At 48.3% G+C, this 25774-nt stretch overlaps 1 protein-coding gene across 3 annotated transcripts in view; it reads right to left on the bottom strand.

The window, feature by feature from the left end:
• TBC1D2 (TBC1 domain family member 2) overlaps positions 1-25774 on the bottom strand; it is a 50670-nt gene that overhangs the window by 10848 nt on the left and 14048 nt on the right. For all 3 annotated transcript variants that reach the window (XM_066256667.1, XM_066256665.1, XM_066256666.1), the window contains 5 exons: positions 22451-22584; positions 19511-19707; positions 12963-13358; positions 7885-7995; positions 658-842 (listed from right to left, as the gene is read on the bottom strand). In XM_066256667.1, the coding sequence (XP_066112764.1) occupies positions 658-842; positions 7885-7995; positions 12963-13358; positions 19511-19707; positions 22451-22584 (1023 nt within the window). The remainder of the gene's footprint in view (positions 1-657; positions 843-7884; positions 7996-12962; positions 13359-19510; positions 19708-22450; positions 22585-25774) is intronic.

Raw genomic sequence — 25774 nt, 5'->3', positions numbered from 1 at the left:
ATGGGCAACAGAGCACCAATGACACACTGATGGGAGAGTTGGGGATCCATTCTAGGTGGCTTTCATTTATTCAACATTTACTTTCCCCCATGTGTGCTCTGCATGAGCTATCTCACTGAATCCTGGTAATCTTGCAAAGCAGGGATCTTGTACACATCTTATGGAGGCTGAATGAGGCTCTGAGAGGTCAAGTGACTTGTCCAAGGTCACACAGTGAGAGATCCAAGTCTAGATCCAAAGCCTGGGTTCCTGCCACTGGGCTACCCAGCCTCCAAGGGCCTCTGACCCCAGCCACAGCCCCTTCTGTCATATTTAACTGTCCTCGTCCATTGTGCTCAGCAAGGGGAAGCAGATGGCTTGTCTCCTCTCCTCCCCTTTCTGACAAGCACCTCTGGGAGGCAGCCTGGGGAAGTGGAAAAAACGAAGCTCTGGAGGCAGACCCAGGTCAGCTGCTCTCCTGTGCTGTGTGGCCTTGGGCAAAGCACTGCCTCCTCTGAGCCTGCACTGTCTCGGTTGTAAAGTGAGGCCCGTCCCAACCACATGCTCATTTATCTGAAGATGCGAGGAGGTAAGAAATGTTCAGGGCTCACACACAGCGGGGCTGGAGACCCCCCAGTCATGCAGAGCCAGCCGTGCCCTGGCCACCACTGGGCTCACCTGATGGGGCTCAGCTCTGCACCATCAGCAGAGGCCTCGCTGGCTTCCCACTGCAGCGCCTCCTGGATGAGTTGCGTGAGCAGCTCGGAGCACTCAGCCTCGTTCCCCACGGCCTCCTGCAGCCTCCGCAGCCCTGCCAGGTACTTGCTCTCCACCTGGCAGTTCTTGGCTTGGAGGTAGGCACACTGTAGAGGAGGTGTGGGGAGGGGCTGGTCAGGTCACTAGGGTGGGCTTGGGGTGCCCCAGAGGCCTGGAAAGCTTTAGGCAGCACACCCTTCTCCCAACTCTGCCTCTCATTCCCTCCCTGCCCCCAGCCCTTCATATAAGGAAAAGGCAATGGGCTCCAAATCCAAGGGTTCGTAAGGCAGAAAGGGCTCCAGGCAAGAGACAAGCAGGCCGAGGGCTGGAGCTGGATTCAGGTGGGGAGGGGTGGGTGAGACAGCACAGGCTCTTGTATGGCCTACTGTCCTCTTGGTTCAGCCACTGCTGGCTGGGCGACCTATGACATGTTACTTCACTTCTCTGTGCCTTAGTTTCTGCATCTGAACAATGTGTATAACACAGAGACCACCTCGGGTTCCGGCGAGGTTTAGAGGAGCTGGGGTGTGTAAAGCCCTTCCCAGGGCTCTCGGCTAGAGTAGGCTCTGTGTCTGTGGGATTACTGAGCAGTGCCGGGGGATGGACGTGGATAGCTGGACACTGCCCTTGTGCCTGCTGCTGCCACCACATGGCCTCCTCTGTTTCTCCAATGTGCCACCTCTCACCTGACTCATGGGTCAGACAGTGCACACACTTTCTTTGCCTTGAATTTTTTTTTTTTTTGTATTTTTTTCTGAAGTTGGAAACGGGGAGGCAGTCAGACAGACTCCTGCATGTGCCCGACTGGGATCCACCCGGCATGCCCACCAGGGGGCGATGCTCCGCCCATCTGGGGCGTTGCTCTGTTGCAACCAGAACCATTCTAGCGCCTGAGGCAGAGGCCACAGAGCCATCCTCAGTGCCTGGGCAAACTTTGCTCCAATGGAGCCTTCGCTGCGGGAGGGGAAGAGAGAGACAGAGAGGAAGGAGAGGGGGAGGAGTAGAGAAGCAGGTGGGCGCTTCTCCTGTGTGCCCTGGCCAGGAATTGAACCCGGGACTCCTGCACGCCAGGCCAATGCTCTACCACTGAGCCAACTGGCCAAGGCCTGCCTTGAACTTTGTGCTTCTATTTAGACAAGCTGGGCAGTGCTGGGCAAGTCAGGTAACCTGTCTGGCCCCGTCTTCCTTCTCTGTAAGATGGAGATGGGAAAGGTCTGCCTTGTAGCACTGCTACGGCCTCTGGACCAGCCTGGCTCCTGTCTCATCCTGGCATGGGTGAGTGGAAGCCTCCTGGGCAAGGCTGCCATTCTGTGTACCCCTGCTGGGGTCACCATCTGCAGATACTTGCTGAGCACCAATTCTAAGCCATCCTGTGGGCCTGCTCTGTGTCAGCAGGCCCCACCTCTGCTTCCCTCTACTTCCCGTTTCCTGAGATTCTGCTACAGATTCCCAAGTCGTCCTACCTCCAGGCCCACCTTGCACGTCCACAGAGCACTACAGCGTTCTCAAAACAAAGTCTAACTGAGGCTCTCCTACTCAAACCCCTCAACAACTCCCCAGTCCTCACATCTCACCCCGTTCCTCCTCCCTGCCTCAGCCCACACAGGTCTCTTTAGGCCCCAAAGAACCCTGCCCAACAGCATCTTGATTGTATTCAACTCCCTCACTGGTCTGTAGCCTTTCCTCTTTTTTTTTTTAGAGAGAAAGAGAGACAGGGAAAAACAGACAGGAAGAGAGAGAGACGGGAAATGTCAATTCTTCGCTGCGGCACCTTAGTTGTTCACTGATTGCTTTCTCATATGTGCCTTGATGAGGGCCTCCAGCTGAGCCACTGACCACTTGCTCAAGCCAGTGACCCTGTGCTCAAGCCAGCGACCACAGGGTCTCAAACCTGAGTCTGCTGTATCTCAGGGGGCTGATGCTCTATCCACTGTGTCACTGCCTGGTCACACTGTACCCTTCTTGAGAAGTCTTAGCTCTTTAAATGTTTGGTAAAATTCACCAGTGAAGCCCTTCTTTCTTTGTCAGGAGATTTCTGATTACTGATTGAATCTCCTTACTAGTTATAGGTCTATGCAGACTTTCTATTTCTTTGTATTTAGTGTTGGTAGGTTTTGTGTTTCTAGGAATTTTTCCATTTCATCTAGGTGATCCAATTTTGTGTGTGTGTGTGTGTGTGTGTGACAGAGACAGAGACAGAGACAGAGACAAAGAGAGGGTCAGGTAGGGACAGACAGAAAGGGAGAGAGATGAGAAGTATCAATTTTTCGTTGCGGCTCCTTAGTCTCCTTAGTTGTTCACTGATTGCATTCTCATATGTGCCTTGACCAGGGGGCTGCAGCAGAGCAAGTGATTCCTTGCTCAAGGCAGCGACCTTGGGCTTCAAGCCAGTGACCATGGGGTCATGTCTATGATCCCATGCTCAAGACAGCGACCCTGCACTCTAGCTGGTGAGCCTCACTCAAGCCAGAGACCTCGGGTTTTCGAACCTGGGTCTTCCACGTCCCAGTCCAACGCTCTATCCACTGCACCACGGCCTGGTCAGGCGATCCAATTTGTTGATGTACAACTGTTTATAGCAGTGGTCCCTAACCCCCGGGCCGCGGACTGATACCGGTCCGTGGGCCATTTGGTACCGGTCCGCAGAGAAAGAATAAATAACTTACATTATTTCCATTTTATTTACATTTAAGTCTGAACATTGTTTTATTTTTTAAAAATGACCAGATTCCCTCTGTTACATCCGTCTAAGACTCACTCTTGATGCTTGTCGCGTAAGTTCGACAATTATATTTAAAAATACCACAGTTTTTACGCCGGTCGCATAATTTTATTTTGTGCATTTATCCGTTCCACCCTAAAGGCCGGTCCATGAAAATATTTTCTGACATTAAACCGGTCTGTGGCCCAAAAAAGGTTGGGGACCACTGGTTTATAGCACTCTCTCATAATCCTTTTTATTTTTGTAGAATTAGTAATAATGTCACCACTTTCATTTCTGGTTTTTTTTGTGTTGTTTTTTTTTACAGAGACAGAGAGAGTCAGATAGGGACAGACAGACAGGAACGGAGAGAGATGAAAAGCATCAATCATCAGTTTTTTGTTGCAGCACCTTAGTTGTTCATTGATTGCTTTCTCGTATGTGCCTTGACCGTGGGGCTACAGAAGACCGAGTAACCCCTTGCTGGAGCCAGCAACCTTGGGTCCAAGCTGGTGAGCTTTGCTCAAACCAGATGAGCCTGTGCTCAAGCTGGCAACCTCGGGGTCTCTAACCTGGGTCCTCCACATCCCAGTCCGACACTCTATCCACTGCACCACCGCCCGGTCAGACTCATTTCTGATTTTGAGTGTTCTTTTTTTCTTAGTCCATCTAACTCAAGTTTTATCAATTTTGTTGATTTTTTAAATAATTTTTTTATTTTGGGGTTATTTATTTTATTTATTTTATTTTTCTGAAGTGAGAAGCAGGGAGGCAGAGAGACAGACTCCCGCATGTGCCTGACCAGATCCATCCAGCATGCCCACTAGGGAATGATGCTCTGCCCATCTGGGGTGTTGCTCCATTGCAACTGGAGCCATTCCAGTTCCTGAGGCGGAGGCCATGGAGACATCCTCAGCACCCGGGCCAACTTTGCTCCAATAGAGCCTTGGCTGCAGGAGGGGAAGAGAGAGAGAGAGAAAAGGGGGGGGGGGAGAAGCAGATTGGTGCTTCTCCTGTGTGCTCTGACCGGGAATCAAACCTGGGACATCTACATGCCAAGTCGATGCTCTATCACTGAGCCAACGGGCCAGGGCCAACAATTTTGTTGATCTTTTAAAAAAATCTTTTGGGTCTGCCCAGACGGTGGCGCAGTGGATAGAGCGTTGGACTGGGATGCGGAGGACCCAGGTTTGAGACCCCGAGGTCGCCAGCTTGAGCGCGGGCTCAGCTGATTTGAACAAAAGCTCACCAGCTTGGACCCAAGGTCACTGGCTCCAGCAAGGGGTTACTCGGTCTGCTGAAGGCCCCCAGTCAAGGCACATATGAGAAAGCAATCAATGAACAACTAAGGTGTTGCAACAAAAACTGATGATTGATTCTTCTCATCTCTCTCCGTTCCTGTCTGTCTGTCCCTGTCTGTCCCTCTCTCTGACTCTCTCTCTGTCCTGTAAAAAAAAAAAAAAAATCTTTTGGTTTCACTGACTTGCTCTATTGTTCTCTGTTTCACTTGTCTCTGTTCTAATCGCTTCCTTTCTTCAGCTAAAGTGGGTTTGGTTCTTCTGGTTCCTTAAGTTGTAAAGTTGGGTTGTTAATTTGAGCTCCTTATTTTTATTTTTTATAGCATTTATAGCTATAAATTTCCTCCTTGGCAAGACTTTCACTGCGTCCCATGAGCTTTGGTCCACTGTGTGTCCTTTTTCATGTGTCTTTACATATTTTGTAATTTCCCTTGTGATTGCTTCTTTGATTCGTTAAGAGTGTGTTGCTTAATTTCCACAGATTTGTGAATTTTCCAGTTTCATTTCTGCTATTGACCTCTAACTTCAACCCATTGTGGTTAGAAAATATATTTTGTATGACATCTGTCTTCTAAACTCTATTGAGACATAATTTGTGACTTAACATATAGTCTGTCCTGGAAAATGTCACATACACACACGAGCATGTGTGTGATACTGCTGTCGGGTAGAGGGTTCTAGTTGGTCTATTGTGTTGTTCAAGCCCTCCAGTCTCTTATTTATCTTCTGTCTGGCTGTTCTACCCATTATTCAGAGTAGGGTATTAAGAGTCTAGAATTATTGCTGTAATACTACCCATGTCTCCCTTCTATTCTGTCATTTTTCTGCTTCCTATGCTTTGTTGGCTTGTTAGTAAGTGTATAAATGTTTGTAACTATTATATCTTCTCACTTAATTGAACCTTTTCTTTTATTAACAAATGTTTTGCTTTGTCTCTTGTAACTACTTTAAAATTTAAAGTCTTTTGTATGATATTAGTATAGCCACCCTGCTCTCTTTTGGTTACTACTGGCATGAAGTATCTTTTCCACCCTTTCATATTCAATCTGTTAGTGTCTTTGGATGTAATGTCAGCCTCTTGTAGGTAGCATAAAGTTGGATCACGTGTTTTTATCCATTCTGCCAATCTGTCTTTTGATTGGAGAGTTTAATAACCCATTTACACTTAAAATAATTATTGATAAAGTGGGACTTTTGTCATTTTGCTATTTGTTTTCTAGACACCTTATAACTTTTGTCCTTCATTTCCTACATTGTCATTTTTGTGTTTAGTTAATTTGGGGTAGCAAAATGTTTGAATTCCTTTCTTGTTTCCTTCTATGTATATCCTATAGCTATTTTCTTTGTGGTTACCATGGGGATTACATTTAGAATCCTAAACTTATATTATTCTGATTTAAATTTATACCAGTTTAATTTCAACAAAATACAAAAACTGTAACTTTAAGGTTCCATTTCTACTGTTTTGGTTGCTGTTGTCACAAAATTACATCTTTATAAACTATGTGCCCCAAAACATAAATAATTCTTTTAAATGCATTAGTCTCTGAAATTATGTAGAAAAAAAAAAGTGGAGTTACAATTTTCACAATACTAGTTTTTATAATTGCCTATGCATTTACCTTTATTGAGATCTTTATTTCTTCACACAGCTTTGAGATACTATCTACTGTTCTTTCATTTAACTCTGTAGGGCTCCCTAAGCTTTTCTTGTACGGCAGGTCTAATGGTATTGAACTCCCTCAGGTTTTGTTTATCTAAAAATGTCTTCATTTCTCTTTCACTTTCAAAGGAAAGTTTTGCCAGATATGAATTGTTGTTTGATGACTTTTATCTTTTAGTACTCTGAATATATCATTCTAATGCCATCTGGTCTCCACTGTTTCTGATGAAAAATCTCATAATTTTTTTGAGAATCCCTTATATGTGATGAGTCACTTCTCTGCTTTTAAGATAGTGGTCTTTGGCATTAGAAAATTTTATTATAATGCATTTTGGTATGGGTCTCTTTGATTTTGTATTAAACTTGATGTTTACTGAGCTTCTTGCATATTTATATACATGTCTTTCATTAAATATGGAACATTTTCAGCCATTATTTCTTCCACTATTTTCTCTGGCCCTCTGTCTCTCTCTTCCCCTTCTGGGACTCCCATAATGTAATGGGGATGTTGGTCCACTTAATCTCACAGATCACTTAGGCTCTGTTTATTTTTTCCTAATCTTGTTTCTTTCTGTTTCTCAGATTCAATAGTTTCCATTGTCCTATCTTCAACTTCACTGATTCTTTCTGCCTGCTCAACTCTGCCTTTGAATCTCACTAGTGCATTTTCCAATTCAGTTATTGTACTTTTCATTTCCAGAATTTCTTTTGGTTTCTTTTTAGGTGTTCTATATATTAAGATTCCATTGTGTTCATACATTACTTTATTGATTCTCTACATCTTCCTTTAGTTCTTTGAGCATCTTTAAGATAACTGCATTAAAGTCTTTGTCTAGTATATCTGCCATCAGGTCTTTTTCAGGTACAGTTTTTGTTGATTTTTTTCCCTTTGAATGAGATATCCTTTCCTTGTGAGATATATTTTGTTGAAAACTGGATGTTTGAATCTAATAATGTGGTGACTCTGGAAATCAGATTCTCCCTCTTTCCTTGGGTTTGCTGTTCAAAAAAAATTTTTTTTCATTGTTGTAGGCTGTCTCTGTGCCAAGTATCAGCCTGAAATGTGAACTTAAGGTTTCCTCACATCTTTTCCGAGGCTTTCCCTGGGCATGCAAGGTCACTTTCTAATTTTACATATGTACAGCTGTTTTTGAGTGTCTGGTATTTAATATCTGGCTCCCAAAAAGGAAAAAAAATGAGAAAAATAAAGGTGGAAGAAAAGTGCTAGCTCTTTACATTCCATGGAAGTTACTTTCTTCGTGAGGGGCTTGAAATAATGGGGGAGGTGCAACAATGACTGCCTGCCTTTTCCTCTGTTCCAAATACCTGCACCTGATATTGGAAGACAACTCACAAAGGGCAGAGGGAGAGTCCAGAGGGAAAGTAGACAGGTAATGAGGAATGAGGAGAGTGAGACGGGTGGGATGGTGAGGAGACGGAAAGAGGGCAGGAATAGAGATGGCCAGGACAGGGGTCCCACCTCTCACCTTCGTCAGGAGAGCCTTCTCCTTCTCAGCTGCCTTTCTCCAGATCTTTGTGACCTGGTGGATCTCAGAATTGAGAAAGCGGTTCTGGGTCCGGTATGCTTCCATGTCATCCTGGAGAAGAGAACAAAGTGGTTAGGGACTTGCATCATAAACATCGCCCTGGTCTCACCCTCAAATGAGCTGCTAACACTTTCTTTCTTTAGAAATGTCCAAAAATGCAAACAAAAAAGGAAGCCTGAGAGAAAATAAAATATATTACTGATAGTCCCTTCCTCTAATCTTGATCCCACAATTAAATGGTGGAGAGAGCACCAAGCCTCAAGTTCAAGTCCTAGCTCTGACTTCCTGGCTGGGCAACTGCTCTGACCCTCTGTTTCCTCACCTGTAAAAGGAACAAATCCCAACAACCCGACTGGGCAGCAGGGAGACTAAGTGAGGTAACGTGTATCATAACACTAAGTACAGTGACCAAAACATAAATACTAAGTAATGTTTGTTTTTAACATAAACATATTTTGTCATATATTTACAATCATACTAAACAATTTTGGGTGGAAAATTTTTTTACTTAGTGTCACTTTGTAAATACTTTTCTATGTTGCTACAGAAACTTCCTAGTGATTGTTTTTGATGTCAGATGACTATTCCATTGGGTGAATTTACCATAACTTAGTTATAATCCTTCTCCTGCTGTTGTGTTTTAACTTGAGCCCTGAGTGTTTTCAGGGTTTTCTGATTATGAATAATGCTTTGATTCCCTAAGCCTAGCTGTCCAGTGGAGAAAGAGCCTGCTGCTGGGGTGTGCAGGGAGAAGCTGGCCAAGCACTGGGGAGGTTCAGGTAGGAGGCTGGGCCTCAGAAGGGAGCAGCCACAGCAATGGCTCTCAGTCTTTATTCTGCTTGGATGCACACTGCAGAACAATGGACAACGCACACTCACAGCTACACCTAGCAATTCTAGGGAATTTATGTGCTGAAATTCAACCCCTTTGCCTTCCACTCAAGAAAACATACCGGGCTGTAGGTGAGGGTGAGTGGCACTACTGTAGGGATGACTTTGGCTAGGTCCTGAATTATCTGGAAACTAAGAGCATCACACCTGGCTTGTGGTGTCTCATTATCAGGGAAAGGTCAACTGTGCACTGCTCATAGGTGATCCTGACCCTTCCTGGGTGGGTCTTCACTCCCGGCCTAGAAGCTCCAAGTGGTGTCCAGGGCCTGCTGCCTTCCACCTAGTTGACACAGTGGGAGGGCCACATGTTCCCAGAGTTCCTTAGCCGGAAATGAATGCTCTGGGTTGACTTCATCATGTGGCTTCTCCCCACATCTGCTGGGGCTCGCCATGATGTCCCCACCCCAGCCACCTTCTCTCACCCCCCTCACTGTGCCTGGGCTGCAAGGCTGTACCTAGGCTACACTTGCTCTCTGCTCTCCCCTAGCAGGTCCCAGGCAGCTTCTACTCCCCAGCCCAAACCTGCTCTTACCCTCCAACGGTGTCCCCGCCCTAGACCAAAATCCAGGCTCTTTCTCCTGGAAATGCTGCCAGGGTGTCAGCTGCTCTCCTAGACAAGCAATTGCCTGCTTCCCCTTTATGACCGCACTTCCTTAACCTTGTGTGGCCGGGGGCAGTGAGACTGGTGCAAAACTTCATGTTTGCAGCACAGGGACCAACCTCCTGTGAGCATTAGGCTTTCCCAGGACCACTCCCACTCCAATGAGTCTTACACTTTAGTATCTGGAGATGTAGAGAACTCATGAACACAGGGACTACGCAGGCTTCCTGTGCCATGGCCCCCACCCCCATCCTGAGCACATTATCTCATATATCATAATTCTCCCAGCAGCTCAGACAGTAACATAGATGAGGTCTCTGAAAGGAGTAGTAAGCTGCCTGAGGTCACAGAGCTGGTATGAGGCAGGCTGTGATTGAGCCCAGATCTGTCCGATTCTAAAGACAAGTCCTAACCACTGCATTTACTGCCTAGACACGCTCTAAGCTCCCTCCTCACGGGAATCCACTGACGTCAAGTCTAGTCCTACCCCTCAAGGCTGTCCCTAGCAGTCTTCTGGCTAAATGCACACAGGGTTGCTGAGCTCTCCTAAGCTGTAATAACATGTCAGTGACGCATGTGCTGCCCGAGTCCAGTGCTGCCTGGAGGTCAGGACGTGGACTCCAGGGCTGGGCTGCCTCGGTATAAATCCTGCCTTCACCACTGAGCTTCAGGTCAAGTGACTCACCCTTTCTATGCCTTGGTGTCCTCACCTGGAAAGCAGGGTAATGAATGGCACCACCTCAGGGGTTGTTGGGAGGAATCAATTAGTTAATATGTGCAAAAGGCTTAGAGTGGTGGCTGGCCTGTGGCAAGAACACTGGACATCATCTCCGTTTCAGAATTGTCACATCGCTGAAGGCTACTCTCTCTCACCCACTGTGCTCCCCTCTACCTGATCAAAGAAGACCTCTGATTGCTGCTACTGTGCGTTCTTCCCAAATGCCTGGGAAAATAAACAAGCCTCCAGGCCAGGAAGAAGAGCTTCCAGCTGCCTGAGTCCCTACTATGTGCCAGGCCCATTACCCCCACATTCATTACTGTATGTGATTTCATCTTGACCACAGCGCTGTGGGCTGAGTATGAAAGTACTATCATTCCCCCTTGACAGATGAGGAAACAAGTGCAGAGAAGGTAGTTCTCCTCAGTCATGTGGCCAGTACAGAGAGAGGCAGGCAAACCCAGGTGTGTGCAGTCTGCTGTAGGAAGAAACTACTTCCAGGTGAAAGGACATCCGAGTCTGCTGCTGAGCATGCTCTGTGCCACCACCTGGGCCCGTCCCTCTTTCCTCCCACCAGGCCCAGGCTTTGAACATGCTGCATAGGGTTGAGTGTGGGCAGGGCTGAGCACCCCGGGACAGCTGTGGGGGTGGGCTGGGGTGGGGTCTGGGCAGCACTTTCCCCTCAGCTCAGCGCCCTACCTTTAGTGTTCTCCTTGGCTCACAACTGTAGGGAGGAAAAAGAGAGATCTCAGAGGAGAGAAAAGCCACATGACAGTCACCAGTGAAGCAAAGCAGGGAAACACGACTGGAGAAAGGCGACAGGTGAAAGGAAGGAGTCTGCTCGCCTGATTTCACGGGGATTTAGAACCTGGGAAATTTGCAGGGGGAATGCTGTGTGGACTAGCCCATGTGCTGGTGGGGAAGGGGAGACCTGAGATCTAGTTGGGACCCTGCTGTTTGTGCCGTGTGACCCTTACCAGTCCCTTCACCTCTCCAGGGCTCGGCAGTCCTGCCAGATGAAGGGGGGGACAGACTAGATCTCTGAGTCTCTCTAGCTCTGATATTCAAGGTCAGTGATCTTATTCTCAAACTGACAGCTTCAACAACAGGAGGCATTTCCTTAGAGCTGGCTGTTCTCAATCACAGGGCAAGCAGGAAATGTGGACACACTATGTTCCAAAGCTCAGACAATAGATGGTTGATGGGTCTTCTATTTTTGTCTAGATCAGACATCTAAAGGCCAACAACTAAGGAACGCTGGTATATGCAACTCTTTCTAGCACAAAATGCTGGGTGTCTGAGGATCAGCTCCATATATAAGTTCAGTTGATGTGAATCATACCAGAGCCTCCTCTGGGCTTGTTGATAAATTAAATTCCTGCCCATGCAAGTTCAGGGGCATGCTCATTTCCAGCCAGCTCTCTGGGGCCGTCTGGAGGTATCCAGTGCGTCTATTTTCCTGACCTCTGAACCCAGGCTGCTTTACCGCATCTTCAACAGTGGACTCCAGCAAGATGGCACAGCTGGGCAGGAAAGCAATCTTCTGGAAGCCATTTTCACTGCTGGGTGAAGGACAAAGAGCTTTCTAACAACCTAGCGGTGTCTGCATTTAAAGAATTTTGTTTTCATTTTGAACTAAAAAAAAATTTGACTTGAAGGAAGACTCAGAGACTAGCTCTATGGTTTGTCATGCTGAGAAAGGAAAGGAATCTGGGTTTCTGTTATATTCCTTTATCTTCCCAACACTGTACCCTGTCCACACTGCCCACTGGTCTCTTAGAAGCTTCTGGACCTCGCCTCCACCTCCCCCATAGCACCTCTTTGGTCAAGGAGCACAGGAGTTCCCATGGTTACACATATGTATACATGTGTGGCTACAAGGGGCAGGGTTTGGGGTGGGGCTGGCCCTGGTTATACGCTGCCTTTGGGGACGAGGGACTATGAGAGCCTATCCCCAGCCTCAGGCCTCCAGGTGTTCTGCTGGCTCTTGTCATCACCCTCTAGAGAGGACGACACAGCCCATGGCAGGCATCACACCTAAAATAAAGTTCCTCCTCCCGTGCCACCATGGTCCCTGTGGGATGGGGCAGCCTTTCCCCGGTGGAGGCCACAGCCTGGGCGAGGAGGAGGCGGGATGGTGGCAGTAGCTGGAAGAGGCAAAGAAGCTGGAAGGCAGTAGAGTGAACAGATTGTGCTCCAACCAATTCCAGTTCCCCGACTTCCTCAGCACATGACCCTGGCAATAACTTCACCTTTCTCAGCCTCAGCACAGCCATCTGTGAAGTGAGGAGCACGGAAGTGGCTGCCTCACGGGGCTGGGGCAAGGATTAAATGACACAATGCAGGGTAATAAGCACTTAGGACAGGAGCAGTGATGAGTGTCATCATTATGGGCAGGTCGCCGCCAGTTACAGGTTACCTGTGCTGTGTGCAGGCCTGCTGGGGAGGACGCCCTGGAACCATGGGGGCTCCCGAGGGCATCAGTGTGACACCTACGGACCCGAACAGGCCAGGCCCAGGTGTACAGCTGGTCTGGCTCTCAGCAGTTCTGACCCACCTTGGGCTCTTCCTAATTTGATAAGCTAGAGATAGCTTCCTTTTTCAGCCCAGAACACCACGAAAAGGTCAAATTACATTGGGCCTTCAGGTTAAGAAAGTGAGGAAGTATGTAGCAACATTTCTACCAACATCTGTTTCAAATGCGAACATTCCGGTATTAAGGGTTATGCCTGCTGTATCTAGAAGACCCTTAGGATGGCCAGCAGTGCCCTCCCCTAGGGCCCTGGGCCTGGAGGGAGGGGCCCCTACCTTCAGGTGCTCCATCTTCTCCTGTTGGCTCAGGAAGTCCCTGTCAGCAGCATCTGGGGGCACGAGGGGCTGGCCCGGAGTATGCATGAAGTCCTGGGTGACCTTCTCAGACAGCTTGCAGATGACCTCCTGTTTGGCCTGGTTCTTGTCCATGAGCAGCTGCACGTGTTGCTGCAGCTCCTGCACCTGCTGCTCCTGCAGGCTCGCTGTCTGTGCCAGGCTCGCTCGCTCCTGCTCCAGGGCCTCCACCCGCCTGCTCAGCTCCACGATCTGCCGCACTTTGTGCCGCACCAGCTCCAGCCGGTCCCTGTCATCGGCCGCCGCCAGGTACGCACTGGCCGCCCTCTTCTCCTGCTGGGCAGCCTCTAGCGCCTTGTGCAGGATCCTCACCAGATCCTGGACGGGGACACAGAAGGGTCTTATGAACTCAGGGGAGGGCTGTGAGGTGCCAGAGGTGAGGCACATGCTCTCAGCAGTCCTAACAGCGCTGAGAGGTGGCCAGCACCGTCCTCTCGGTCCTCTCGTCTCAGCACCCATTTTCTCTTTCTCAGTTCAAGAGTCTGAGCTCAACACACCGTTCCCCAGCTCATGACCATGTTTCCCAGCCAAGCTTACAGCTGGGTGTGGCCAAGTGACAATTCTACCTACAGCGATACAAGAAATATTGGGAGCTCATGGGTCTTATCTTTGAATCCACTACCTACATACTGCCCTGGTCCAGGTCCCCTTCCTTCCAGCTGAGAAAAGGCAAGAACCACAGCAGCCACACGGCACTCCCAACAGAAGGTGCATGGTGAGGATGGCAGAGTTGCCCCCACCCAGCTCAGAACTGCTCGCTTACCTCTGGATTCTTCCATGAGAATGCAAGAGAGAAATAAACTTCCCAATGTTTTAGGCCACAGTACTTTGAGGCTTCTTTGTTACAGCAGCTGAGCCCTTATCCTGGGTAATACCTGTCTATTTCAGAGATGAACAAACTGAGGCCCAGCAGTATGGCATTTATCCCCAAATCACCCCGATTCAAAGCCTGTGCTTGGTCAGTAATGAGAGCTGGGGTGCGTGGGGCCAGGGCATGGCTCTGCCTCCTCTCACTGCTGTGGCAGGCACTGCTAATCAATGTCAGCACTCCTTCCCGCTAGGCCTGTGAGGCTTCAGAATCCTTCCAAATATTGCACCCAATCAGGGACTACCAATCTAGCTGAGATAGCAATAGAGCAGGGGTCCCCAAACTTTTTACACAGGGGGCCAGTTCACTGTCCCTCAGACCGTTCGAGGGCTGGACTATAAAAAAAAACTATGAACAAATCCTTATGCACACTGCACATATCTTAAAGTAAAAAAAACCAAAACGGGAACAAATACAATATTTAAAATAAAGAACAAGTAAATTTAAATCAACAAACTGACCAGTATTTCAATGGGAACTATGGGCCTGCTTTTGGCTAATGAGATGGTCAATGTCTGGTTCCATATTTGTCACTGCTAGCGGTAACAAGTGATATGATGCGCTTCTGGAGCCATGACGCATGCATCCCGCGTCACCGGAAGTAGTACTGTACATGAGCGACGCCGCGCTTTGCTGACCACCAATGAAAGAGATGCCCCTTCCGGAAGTGCGGTGGGGGACGGATTAATGGCCTCAGGAGGGCTGTAGTTTGGGGACCCCTGCAATAGAGGAAACACTGTGACAATCCTCAGGCTAGGCCACACACAGAGAGCTTCATTCAATCCATTTGTGCCCAGCTCCCTCAGGCCACTAAGCCTGGTGTAATGAAGAGCTAGACAGCAACAGACCTCAATTTAGTCCTTGGCAGAGCATGTGATTCACATGGAAACTCAAGGTCTGCTTGATGCCCTTGAGCCTCCAACCTCTCCAGAACCTATCTTACCCCAAAGCAGGGGTGTGGATTCATTCAGGACCAGGATCAGATTATCAGAAGCCAGGCAGCCTAGCCGCCAGCTCCACTGGAACTGGACGGTCTTTAGGCTATCACTGAGCTCCACGCCAGCCTCATCCGGGAAAACACATGGTTTCCAGGATCCACAGTAACTGTATCCATGCCAGAGCATTTAAATAAATAGATCAGTTGGATAGGGCTATTTGCTAAGAACAATTCTATTTTGGAGGAGAACTGCTCCAAACCATGACTTTAGCCTGACTGGGCAGTGGCGCAGTGGATAGAGCGTCGGACTGGGATGCGGAGGACCAGGTTCAAGACCCCGAGGTCACCAACTTGAGCGAGGGCTCATCTGGTTTGAGCAAAAAGCTCACCAGCTTGAGCCCAGGGTCGCTGGCTTGAGCGGGGGGTTACTCGGTCTGCTGAAGGCCTGCAGTTAAGGCACTTATGAGAAGGCAATCAATGAACAATTAAGGTGTTGCAATGCGCAATGAAAAACTAATGATTGATGCTTCTCATCTCTCTGTTCTTGTCTGTCTGTCCCTGTCTATCCCTCTCTCTGACTCTCTCTGTCTCTGTAAAAAACAAACAAAAAAATCCCCCCCAAAACAAAAAACAAACCATGACTTTACATAAGAAATTAATGACGAGACCAAATTAATGTGCATTTTCTGAAACCTCAGTATTAGTGGCTGTTCCTTCTCTGCTTCTCTCTTCCAACTTATACCTAGCACCCACTCAGTGCCAACCCCTACGGCCAGCTGCTGAAACCCAGAGGTTGACTGGTCATACGTGTCACCTTCAAAAACCAGGCTGGTGTGAGTGAAGGTGAACCACTGTAAAAGAGCCATTTCCTGCGACCGAGAGAAGCAGGTGTTTGTGGGGGCCCAGAGCAGACAGCAATGACTTCTGCTTGGGGTGGAGGTGGGGGGAAGATCAGCACCTTCTACAGAAGGGCAGGTCAGTTTCAACTGACCCCTAAGAACAGAGAGGGCCAGAGATGGCCAAGCCCTGGCGGGAGGTGAGGGTCAGTAGGTGGGAGGTAAGGGTCAGCAGGCAGAAGGTGACGGCAGGAAGGGTCTTCCAGACAACTCAACCAACAGCTCAAGCAAAGCCCCAGAAAAATGAAAGAGCAGGTGAGGAGCTGTGGTAGTTCTTGGGTGTCGTGGGAAGTGGAAGAGGGTGGTTGCAAACAAAACTGGAATGTTCGGAATGAAAAAAAATAGCTTCCCAGAGCCCTGCTGAAAGAGATTAACATTCCTGCAGCTCCTAGATAACTGAGAAGCCCAGAGCATTATCTGGTTCAGCTGAGATTTGGGGCTCACCTTGGTAACTGCTTGGGGACATTACCACCAGACACCACTGTTCAGACTTGCCTGAGGCTCAGAACCAGGTGGGTATTTTCCTCACAAAATTGTGAGTCCACTCTGAAGTCCAATTTATTATATCAAGCTGTTTTCCCCTTCTCACATCTGGCTCTCAAAATCCAAGACCACCAAGACACCAGCCCAGAAGGCTCTCCTCTCACCTCAGGATCCCTGCAACAAGGTGAGACAGGAAGAAAGGAAGGGGTGGTGGTGGGTGGAGCCAGAGTAAGAAGCGTAAGATGGCGTGGGAATGGATAGCAGATTCAGAAAACCTGGAGGCTGGGAGGCCCAGGAGACAAGTCGAAGAAAGGAGAAGGGAGATGACTAAAGGGACCTATCCCCACTAGTAGAAAAACATGCAACAATCGAGTGCTCCCCACTCCCAACCCAGGATCCCCTACTTCTCCATGATGTGTAGTTAATGGATTTTGCACTGAAATGCTTCTTTCAATTTCTTTAAAAATGGATATAAGCCATGTTCACAGCAGCATTATTTACAATGCCCAAGAGATGTAAACAACCGAGCATCTATTGACAGTAAGTAGGTAAAATGTGTCCAACGCACACACTGGAATATTACTCAGCCTTAAAAATAAAGGAAATCCTGCCACATACCACACACAGATGACTCTCGAGGGCATTTCGCTAAGTGAAATAAGCCAGTCACAAAAATGCATGCACACACCAGATAGAAATATTAAAAGCAAAAACAGAAGCTTGTGATCTGGTTTTTAAGCCGCTTTTGTCCTGTAAAAACGATATAAAAGGAGCCACTTCACGTGGAGTGCACGCTGAAGTCTTCGTGCTCTGCAGCAGCCATGTACTCTGAACTCTCTGGCTGGGGTTCTAGGGAAATGACAGGCTGCACTCTGCCCCCACTGAGCTTCCTGAGCAAATTACACGCCTTCACCAAGTAATTCTGAGTGAGCTGTGTTGGCTCCAGAGGCCCAGGCAGGGCCCGGGAGGAATTCCTCATCCCCAGCAGCCAACAGATGGTGAACATCACCACAAACCACAGCCTTCCATCTGCCGGAGCAGACGGTCTTCAGGCTCAGTGCAACTCTGTCAACTCTGAGAGCCCGAGTCCCCTCGCCAATCAGCCACCTGGTACTATCTCCTGGAGTACAAATCTCTTGTGCGGCCAGGCTGCAGGGGCCTGCGGTAGATAATAATTTAATGGGTATCAGAGTCGCTCCGTGGTTTAATATGACACCAGGGAGTGCAGAGTTTGTGCATTTTTTTCCGAAGAGCAGTTGTGTCTGATACTGGGCTGCGTCACGAGACCATGGAGGAAGCACCTGTGACGAGAGTCCTGAACCTGGAGAAAAAGACCAGGCCCTCCACAGCATCCAATGGAGTTTGAGATACAAACTCTTAAAGGAACACTAAAGCTGTTGGCAATGGCCACCTGGCTATCTGAGTCAGAACAAGACGCCCAGCCCCCACGTCCTCTGGGAGCCTCAGGTAGAAAGATGGAGCCTTCCCACTGCAGAGACCCGGGAGGGGCATCCCGCAGATGTGGGCCCAGGAAGGCCAGTGCTGTTTCCCCAGCTGAGGAACTGGACGTGGAGAGCTGCTCTCAACCAGCACTGGAGTGCCCAGGGCGTGGCATCCCAAGGGTGCGCAGCCTCCTCTGCCCTCTCTGGGCGAAGCGTTGGCCTCCTTTTCTCCTTCACCCTTTGGTTTTGGTAGCCGGGGCGCAGGTGAAACCCCAGAGTTCGTAGGGCCGGGCCTCCCCCTTCCTGACGTGGAATGAAGATCTGACCGCCGTCCGTCACTGCTATGCCCCACATTCCTGGAGGCCTCACGGGCTCATGTGTGGACTCCTCAGAAGGGTTCTTCTCAGAGCCCCTCGGGGTGGGGGTGTCATTCCTTCTAAGGCAGGAAGGAATCAACAAAAAGGGCGGGGAATGCCAGTGACTGCTAAAATAACCAAAGCCTAATCTGCTGGGCAGCTGCCGGGTACCAGGCCGAGGACATGAATCTGGACACAGACCTCTCCAGGACACATGTTTCTAACTCCATTTACAGAGCAGGAAACAGGCTGAGAGGTTAAGGAACCTGCTCAGGGCTAGAACTGGGGTCCGCACCATCTTAGTGAAGGCCTATGCTCTGAATTACCCACTAGACTGAAATGCATTTGTGAGATGAGTCAGAGAACCCACTCATATTGTGGGTCAAAAGCGAAACCACAGGTTCGGTCTCCTCCCACTACCTGACAGGATTGAGGTTTGCTGGAAAGTGAACTAGTAAAAAGTCCAGATTCTTTAATGCTTTAACAACTTCCTCCTGACATTTTCGCTCTAACTGCCGGGAGCCGCCAACAGCCTGGGCGGCCCTCCCTGATGTCCGAGACCCTGGCTGCATTCCGTGAAGAATGGCGCATCCTTCAGGACTGCAGGGCTGCCAGGGGCAAACCGAAATGACATCTCAGTCTGCGGGGCCTATGTCATGTGACAATCCATAATGCCTTAGAAGGAAAGGCCAAGTCAAGGGAGGCTGCCCCATTTCCTAGAAGGAAGGGGAAGATACGGCGAAAGGAGAAGCAGTGTCTGCATCCCAGATTTCTCTTCCTGTCCGGGCTCGGGTCTCGGACTTAAGTTGTTGTGGTCCAGGGATCAGGCAGCTGCTACTACAGCTAAAGAGAGCCCCTGCCCCATGCTGCAGCCCCCTCGCCTCCCTGCCATGTCACCCTCACTGCTTCATGAGGTCGCCCCTGGATGTGAACACGATTTACCCTCTGGGTGGTAGGGTTTTTAATGACTTTCATGCCTGTGCAAGTGTGTGAGCTGTTTTCTACAATGACCATGTAGCTCTTTATTAACGGCTCTAATTAACTTCTCTATTAAGCCTAAATCTTTCCCCCTCTTACTGCCCCCTGTTGGGTCTGACTCAGCCCCAGGGCTGGAAGAAGTGCCTGCTTTCTCTGTCCCGTGATGCCCTTCAGAGAGGTACGCCCACTTAGCAGCCCACAAGATCCCCTGGTTCCTTTGGTGGCCCTTCCAGGACCCTCCATCCAAATCACCTTTGTCCAAATACTGTCCCTCTTCAGGTGTGGGGCCAGACCACGCATAGTCCTTCAGGAGCGGCCTGAGAGGCGATTATTAAAGTCGTCTCCAGAGACCCTGCCCTTGGTAGCTTTCTGTCACCTAGTTTGAGTGGCAGCATGTTCCCAAGTAATCAACAGTGGAGCATTTTCAACCACCCAGTTTGGCTGTTAGGGGCTGGCATATACCCAGAGGGGTATCCTGGAGCCCGGGGTCTCTCTGGGGCCAGAACTCACCTTCTGCGACTTGAGCTCCTTGGTCAGTACCAGGACCTGTTGCTCCAAGGCCAAGGCTTTCTCCTGGGCAGTCCGGTTCCGTGTGAGTCCTTCAGCAAAGAGCGGGAAGGTGCTGTTCTGGCGCTTGGCTTTCTGAATGAAATTGGCAGTCAGCGAGGACTTGGGTGCAGGCTTCAGAGAATCTGCTGGATCTTTCCCTGATCAACAGGAGAAACACAGAGGTTATGACCAGGGGTCTTGGCAATTCTCAAACCTGAGCTCGCTGCAGAGCACCTGGAGGGCTTGGTAAAATGCAGACTGTGGGACCTACTCCCAGAGCACTTCATTCAATAGGCCCGGGGTGGGCTTGAGAATTTGCATTTCTAAAACATCCCTAGCTGATGCTGATGCTGCTTCTAAGGGCTGGTCTAAATGAGCACTATTACACCGTGCTGGCCAGGTCAGTCAGCCCTTCCTCTAATCTGCCTGTCCCCTACTCTTGGGTCCCAACCTGCAGGGGTACCTCATACTCCCCTGCTGGGGTCTGCCAGGTGGTTGCCCCCTCAGTCACAGGCTCTGTCAGGACCCCACCTCTACTCTCTGAGCAACTATCAAAGTGCACAGACCTGTCTCTTGACAGGAACACAGAGTATCTGTACTCTGCATTCTTTTTTTTCTAAGTGTTTATTTCATTGATTCTGGAGAGAGGGAGAGGGCAGGGGAGAAACAGGAACATCTGTTCCTGTATATGATCTGACTGGGGATCGAACCAGCAACATCAGTGCTTTGGGACGATGCTCTAAACAACTGAGCTAGCCCACTAGGGCCATACTCTGCATTCTTGCCCGAGAGAGTAGCTCAAACTCTTATTTGATTCCTACTACAAGCTAAGTTAGGGGACATATTTTCCACAATTAATTGCTTCAAGGCTGCACAGTCCTTTTGTTTCCTCTAGAGCCAGGTCAGCAACTGATGGCCCACAGGCTACTTTTGTAAATAAAGTTTTATTGAGACATAGCCACACCTGTTTGTTTGTGCATCATCTGTGCTGGGTTTACTCCACAAGGCAGAACCAAGTACTTGCAATGGGGACCATATGGCTCACTAGGCCTCCTATATTTACTGTCTGGCTCTTTACAAAAAACCTTTGCTGACCAGTGCTTTTATTCTTAAGTCAAATTCAAGATCAGAGAGTCACTCATTCAGGCCACCCTGTCCTGCCTTGTCCTCAGCCTTTGCTTTAGGGACATTTAATGGCCCTGGTCTGCAACCAGGAACATTTAATGACTGATTATATGGTCAAGGGACCTTTAGAATCTTAGTTACACGGCACATACACATCACGCCTGTTATGAGGCCCCAGTACAGAAAACGCTTTGCCTCTTCCAAGGAAATACATGTTTGGTGTGATGGACACTGGAACTAATCCTACCACTGCATCTCCCTTTTTGCAGTGGCTGCTGGGATGCTCAGAGCCACATCTGCTGCCCACCCACATCTACTCTGAAGGATCATACCTAAATTTTCTAACCCTAATCACTCACTTTCTTTCCCCAGATATGTATTTTAATAAGCTATCCCCAGACTAAGGTGTTAAAAATAAGGAGATGTGGAATGGGATCCCAGGGAAGGGGGCAGGAAGGGCTTGGAGGACAAGCCAAATGACTTAGCATCTTTCTCCTGGGGACCAGGGTGAGAGCCAGCCAGTCTTGAACAGATGACAGGAGCTAGTAACTCCTCAAACTTGTTGGGTACTAGAACAGAATGGTCTTGTTCCAGATTTAAAAGAAATCCGATCGAACTAAGAGCAGAGCAGCCCGCAGAGCTCCGAGGACGCGGTGCCTCTCTTTCCGGCCCAGGACTCCAGGCAGACTGACTCCAGGCTCAGACCCGTAGCCCCGCTGATCTCCGCTGTCTCTACCACCACCAGCCCTGATGGCAGGCCGCACAGGGATCACTGTGCTCATTTTGCAGTTGGAGAAAACAAGGCCTAAGGCAGCGCTTCTCAATCAGTCCCCTAGGATTTCGTGGGAGTGCCTCACGGCTGACTGAGAGGGACTAAGGTGGGGGGCCACAGGGTGCCCAGACTCCCAGCCATGACTCAACTCAGCTGTTACCTGCTCCGTGTATTAGAATTTGTTTATGCCATGAAGGTTGCATGGCAATGAAGATGTAGTGTTAAAAATCATTGGTTTAGGAAAAGAGGCTCAGGCCACAGGATGGGGCCAGAGCGCTGGGCCTGAACCCTGGGTCTGTCACTCACAGTGAGGTCGTGAGCCAGTCACTCCATTTTCCTGCCCTCAGTTCCCTCATTTATTAAACAACAACAACAACAGTATCTAACGCTCAGGCTGTTGTAGAGATTAAACAGTTTATGCAGAGAAAGCGCTTAGTTCACATGGTTGAAACCTAAAAAGGTTCTGAGTGAAAAAGGGCACCAATGTTACTTTCAAAGAAGCTACCCTCCTCCAATGGTGAGGTCCCTCGCATTGTGTGACAGACATAATAAAGCACTCTGTCACAGCTGGGTGGGTACCTGAAGGTCACCTGCTCCGCTTTTTCAGGCAGATCTTACCAATTTTAATAAGCCTTTCCTTATATATTTTTTAAAAAATTAAGAAGGTGAGTGAGATTTTCCCTTATAACTTCAAGAATCATGGCTAAGAGTTTCAGTTTGGGAAGATGAAGAGAGTTCTAGTGATGATGGAAGTGCTGTTTGCAGAAGACTGTGAATGTACTAAAACCACTCAAATGTACACTGAAACTGGTTACATTGTATGTTATGTATACTTTACTACAAAAACAACAACAGTAATAAGTCATGGCTCCTAGACTCATACACCCGGGAGAGTGGCCGGGGGAGTTCCATCGCTGACACACCAAGGCACAGAGGCTGGCTCTGGGCAGGAGCAGGGCACTCCCTCGGTCTCTGACGGCAGCTCAGACCTGGCACAGGCTCACCTGGGGCACTGGGGTCGGAGGGTGAGGGCTGCTCCTCCCTCTGAGGCTCCCTGCCCAGTGCAGAACCTTCCTCTGGAGGTCCATGGCCTGGTCCTTGGGCCTGCCTGTTGCCTCGGATGTTGCACATCGTGTTTCTGAAGGAAAACAGAGGAACGTGAGGTTGACAGTCCTGCTATTCTGCCCCTCTCTTCCCACCTGTCACTGCTAGAGCTCAGACCCCACCTCTACCCTCAGTCGTGGCTTGATCAGTCTGCTAGACAACAGGTAGGCTGTGTGATGCACCCCATCTGAGCCACTCCTGATGCCCCTTCCCCTCCCCTCTCCTCTCCACTATTCCATTGTACTTATCACCTTCCACAACACTGCTTATACACAATACACGCTGACTCCCCTGCTCCAACCCCACTGCTGGAGTATAAGCTCCATGAGGGCAGGGATGTTTGTCTGTTCTGTTCACTGAAGTACTCTGAATGACCAGAACAGTGTCTGAAATATAGAGGGTTCTTACTACCTATGCATTGACTGAGTTTTGAACAGACTTGTCAAACTAACTTTCCTAAACCTTTCACCTAGTCTTGTAACCAGCTGGCTCAAATATACCACCAGTGACTCCCTACTTCTGCTGAGAAGAGTTCCACACATCTCCCAGCATCCTCTGCTCTTGCCTTCTTTCCCTGCTCCTATCTGTTCTCTCTGAAGCCTTCACTGGTCATCTCAGCCTCCAAGGAGCTCACTGTACTTCATGAATGGGCAACTGTGACCAAGTACTTGTCTAGGCTGAATAATGACGATGTCTTTCCTTCACGACTGGGCACTAACCTACCTGCATGTTGCTGGCACCTGGCACTGGGGTTGCACGTGCCCAGAGTGCAAGGTCAATACATGTTTAGTTTATAGGAAGGAACAAGGTAGCACCCTAAGGGGGGCCTAGGACTAGGGACCACAGAGAAATTTATAATGAGTCAGATGAAAAGGCAGTTCAATTGAGTTAATTTTCCCTTCGCAAAGATATAAAAGTTTGCATATTCCAAAATTAATAGCAAGAAAGAAAAAATGATTAAAAGAGTTTAGTAGGTCAGTGTTTTTCAAACTACAAGTGATAAACCATTGGTAGATTGTAAAATGAGTTTAGTGTCACGGCCAGCATTTAAAACACAAAATGGAAAACATGAGAACGTACCCCATTTGGAGAGGCTCAGTTTTCTGTGAAATATATGTGTGTGTGTACTGAGCTATTTCTCACAGTGGCCATGGTCAACAGAACACACTGCGCTAGGAAGTCCCTTATTTAAGGGCAGCAATAGTGTGGTCAGAGAAGAGGACGCGGGAGTCTGTAGATCTGTGCCGGAATCCTGGCTCTGCTATGTCACTGTGATACAGTGTCGACTTCTAGCAATAAGGGACAAATTACTCTGTCTGAAAAACCTTTATTTCAAAACACTCAGATGGTAGATAAATACAAAACACATTTCAAAACTTTTTTTTTTTTTGTATTTTTCTGAAGCTGGAAACAGGGAGAGACAGTCAGACAGACTCCCGCATGCGCCCGACTGGGATCTACCCGGCACGCCCACCAGGGGGTGACGCTCTGCCCACCAGGGGGCGATGCTCTGCCCCTCCGGGGTGTCGCTCTGTTGCGACCAGAGCCACTCTAGCGCCTGGGGCAGAGGCCAAGGAGCCATCCCCAGCGCCCGGGCCATCTTTGCTCCAATGGAGCCTTGGCTGCGGGAGGGGAAGAGAGAGACAGAGAGGAAGGAGAGGGGGAGGGGTGGAGAAGCAGATGGGCGCTTCTCCAGTGTGCCCTGGCAGGGAATCAAACCCGGGACTTCCGCACGCCAGGCCGACGCTCTACCACTGAGCCAACCGGCCAGGGCCTCAAAACTATTTTTGCTGAATTCTCAGGAAAGTAAGAGAAATTTCTAGGTATTAAACATGAACAAGTAGGTAAAACTTAAGTGGGAAGTCTAGAGGAAGATAAACATGTAGGTTACTGTTCAGCAAATGTAGGCATTTGCTCTACCTTGGAGAGACCTTAACTTAAAAATACCTTATTGTTAAAATTGCCAAGCCCGCTCAAAAATTGGCACTAACAGACTTGCTCCGTGCAGGTTACCACAAAACTTTAATTTATAAAAAAACAACAACAACCAGTCTCTATGAAATGTAACAAAACAAGGTATGCCAGTATTCAGTCCTTCCCCTCTACCTCTGTGGGAGCCCAGCATCTCCCCGACCCCCTCTTGACTCTGAGTATGGCCACGTGACTTGCTTTGGCCAAAGGGAGTTTAGCAGATGTGATGTAAATGTAGGCTTAAACAGTGCTTCCATACAGGACTTCCTCTCTTGAGGAACATGTCTGAGGTAGCTGCTGGTGCATGGAAAATGAGATACACATGTAGAACTAGATCTTACCAACAGCTAAGAGTCATGACCAGGTGAACCTAGCCTGTATCACCTGAACCCACGTGGGTGCAAAATAAACGCATATTATATAACACTGAATTTTGAAGTGTTTGTTTGCAGCATTATTGTGAGAATTGACTAGGCTAGACATCTGTCCAGGGATCAACTGTTTTGATTTTTTATACCGAGATATAATTGACAAATAACATTTATTTCAGATATACAACATATTTACTCAATATATGTATATACTGTGAAATGATCACCACGGTAAGTCTAGTTAGCATCCCTCATCCACAGTTACACCTTTTTCCTTGTGATCAGAGATCAATTGTTGATACCAAAAACCTAAAGCCTTGGTTGCAACAGAGGAAAGAAAGTAAGATTTGGACCCATACAAAGTATGGAGTTGAAATTGAAATTTTATACAAAGCTGGGACTCCTGAAAATCCATGTCCTCTGTGAAGAGGCAAGTTAGAAAAACATGCCTGCTGGCAAAATTAACACAAGTAAATTCTAGGTGAAAGCTATGCATATTAAAAAAAATTGTGTTACATCTTTGTTTGGTTTTGGTATCAGGGTAATACTAGCCTTATAGAATGAATTGGGAGTGTTTCCTTTTGGGGGGGAAGAATTTGTGAAGAATTAGCATTATTCTTTAAATGTTTGGTAGAATTCATCTGTGAAGTTATCTGGTTCAGGTGTTATTTTCATTTTTGTTTATTTTTGTGGGTAGATATTTTGATTACTAAACAGTATCTTTTCATGTTATAGGTCTACTCAGACCTTCTATTTCTTCTTGAGCCAGTTTTAGTAACTAGTGTCTTTCTAGAAATTTGTCTATTTCATCTAAGTCAATGGTTTAGTCAAATTTCTGGCCAGTTTCAAAAGAGGTAATAACATCAGGGTGGTTAACTCTTG

The sequence above is a fragment of the Saccopteryx bilineata genome, chromosome 2 (assembly GCF_036850765.1).
Source record: "Saccopteryx bilineata isolate mSacBil1 chromosome 2, mSacBil1_pri_phased_curated, whole genome shotgun sequence".
Lineage (NCBI taxonomy): Eukaryota > Metazoa > Chordata > Mammalia > Chiroptera > Emballonuridae > Saccopteryx > Saccopteryx bilineata.
This window is presented reverse-complemented; position numbering and strand designations above follow the sequence as displayed.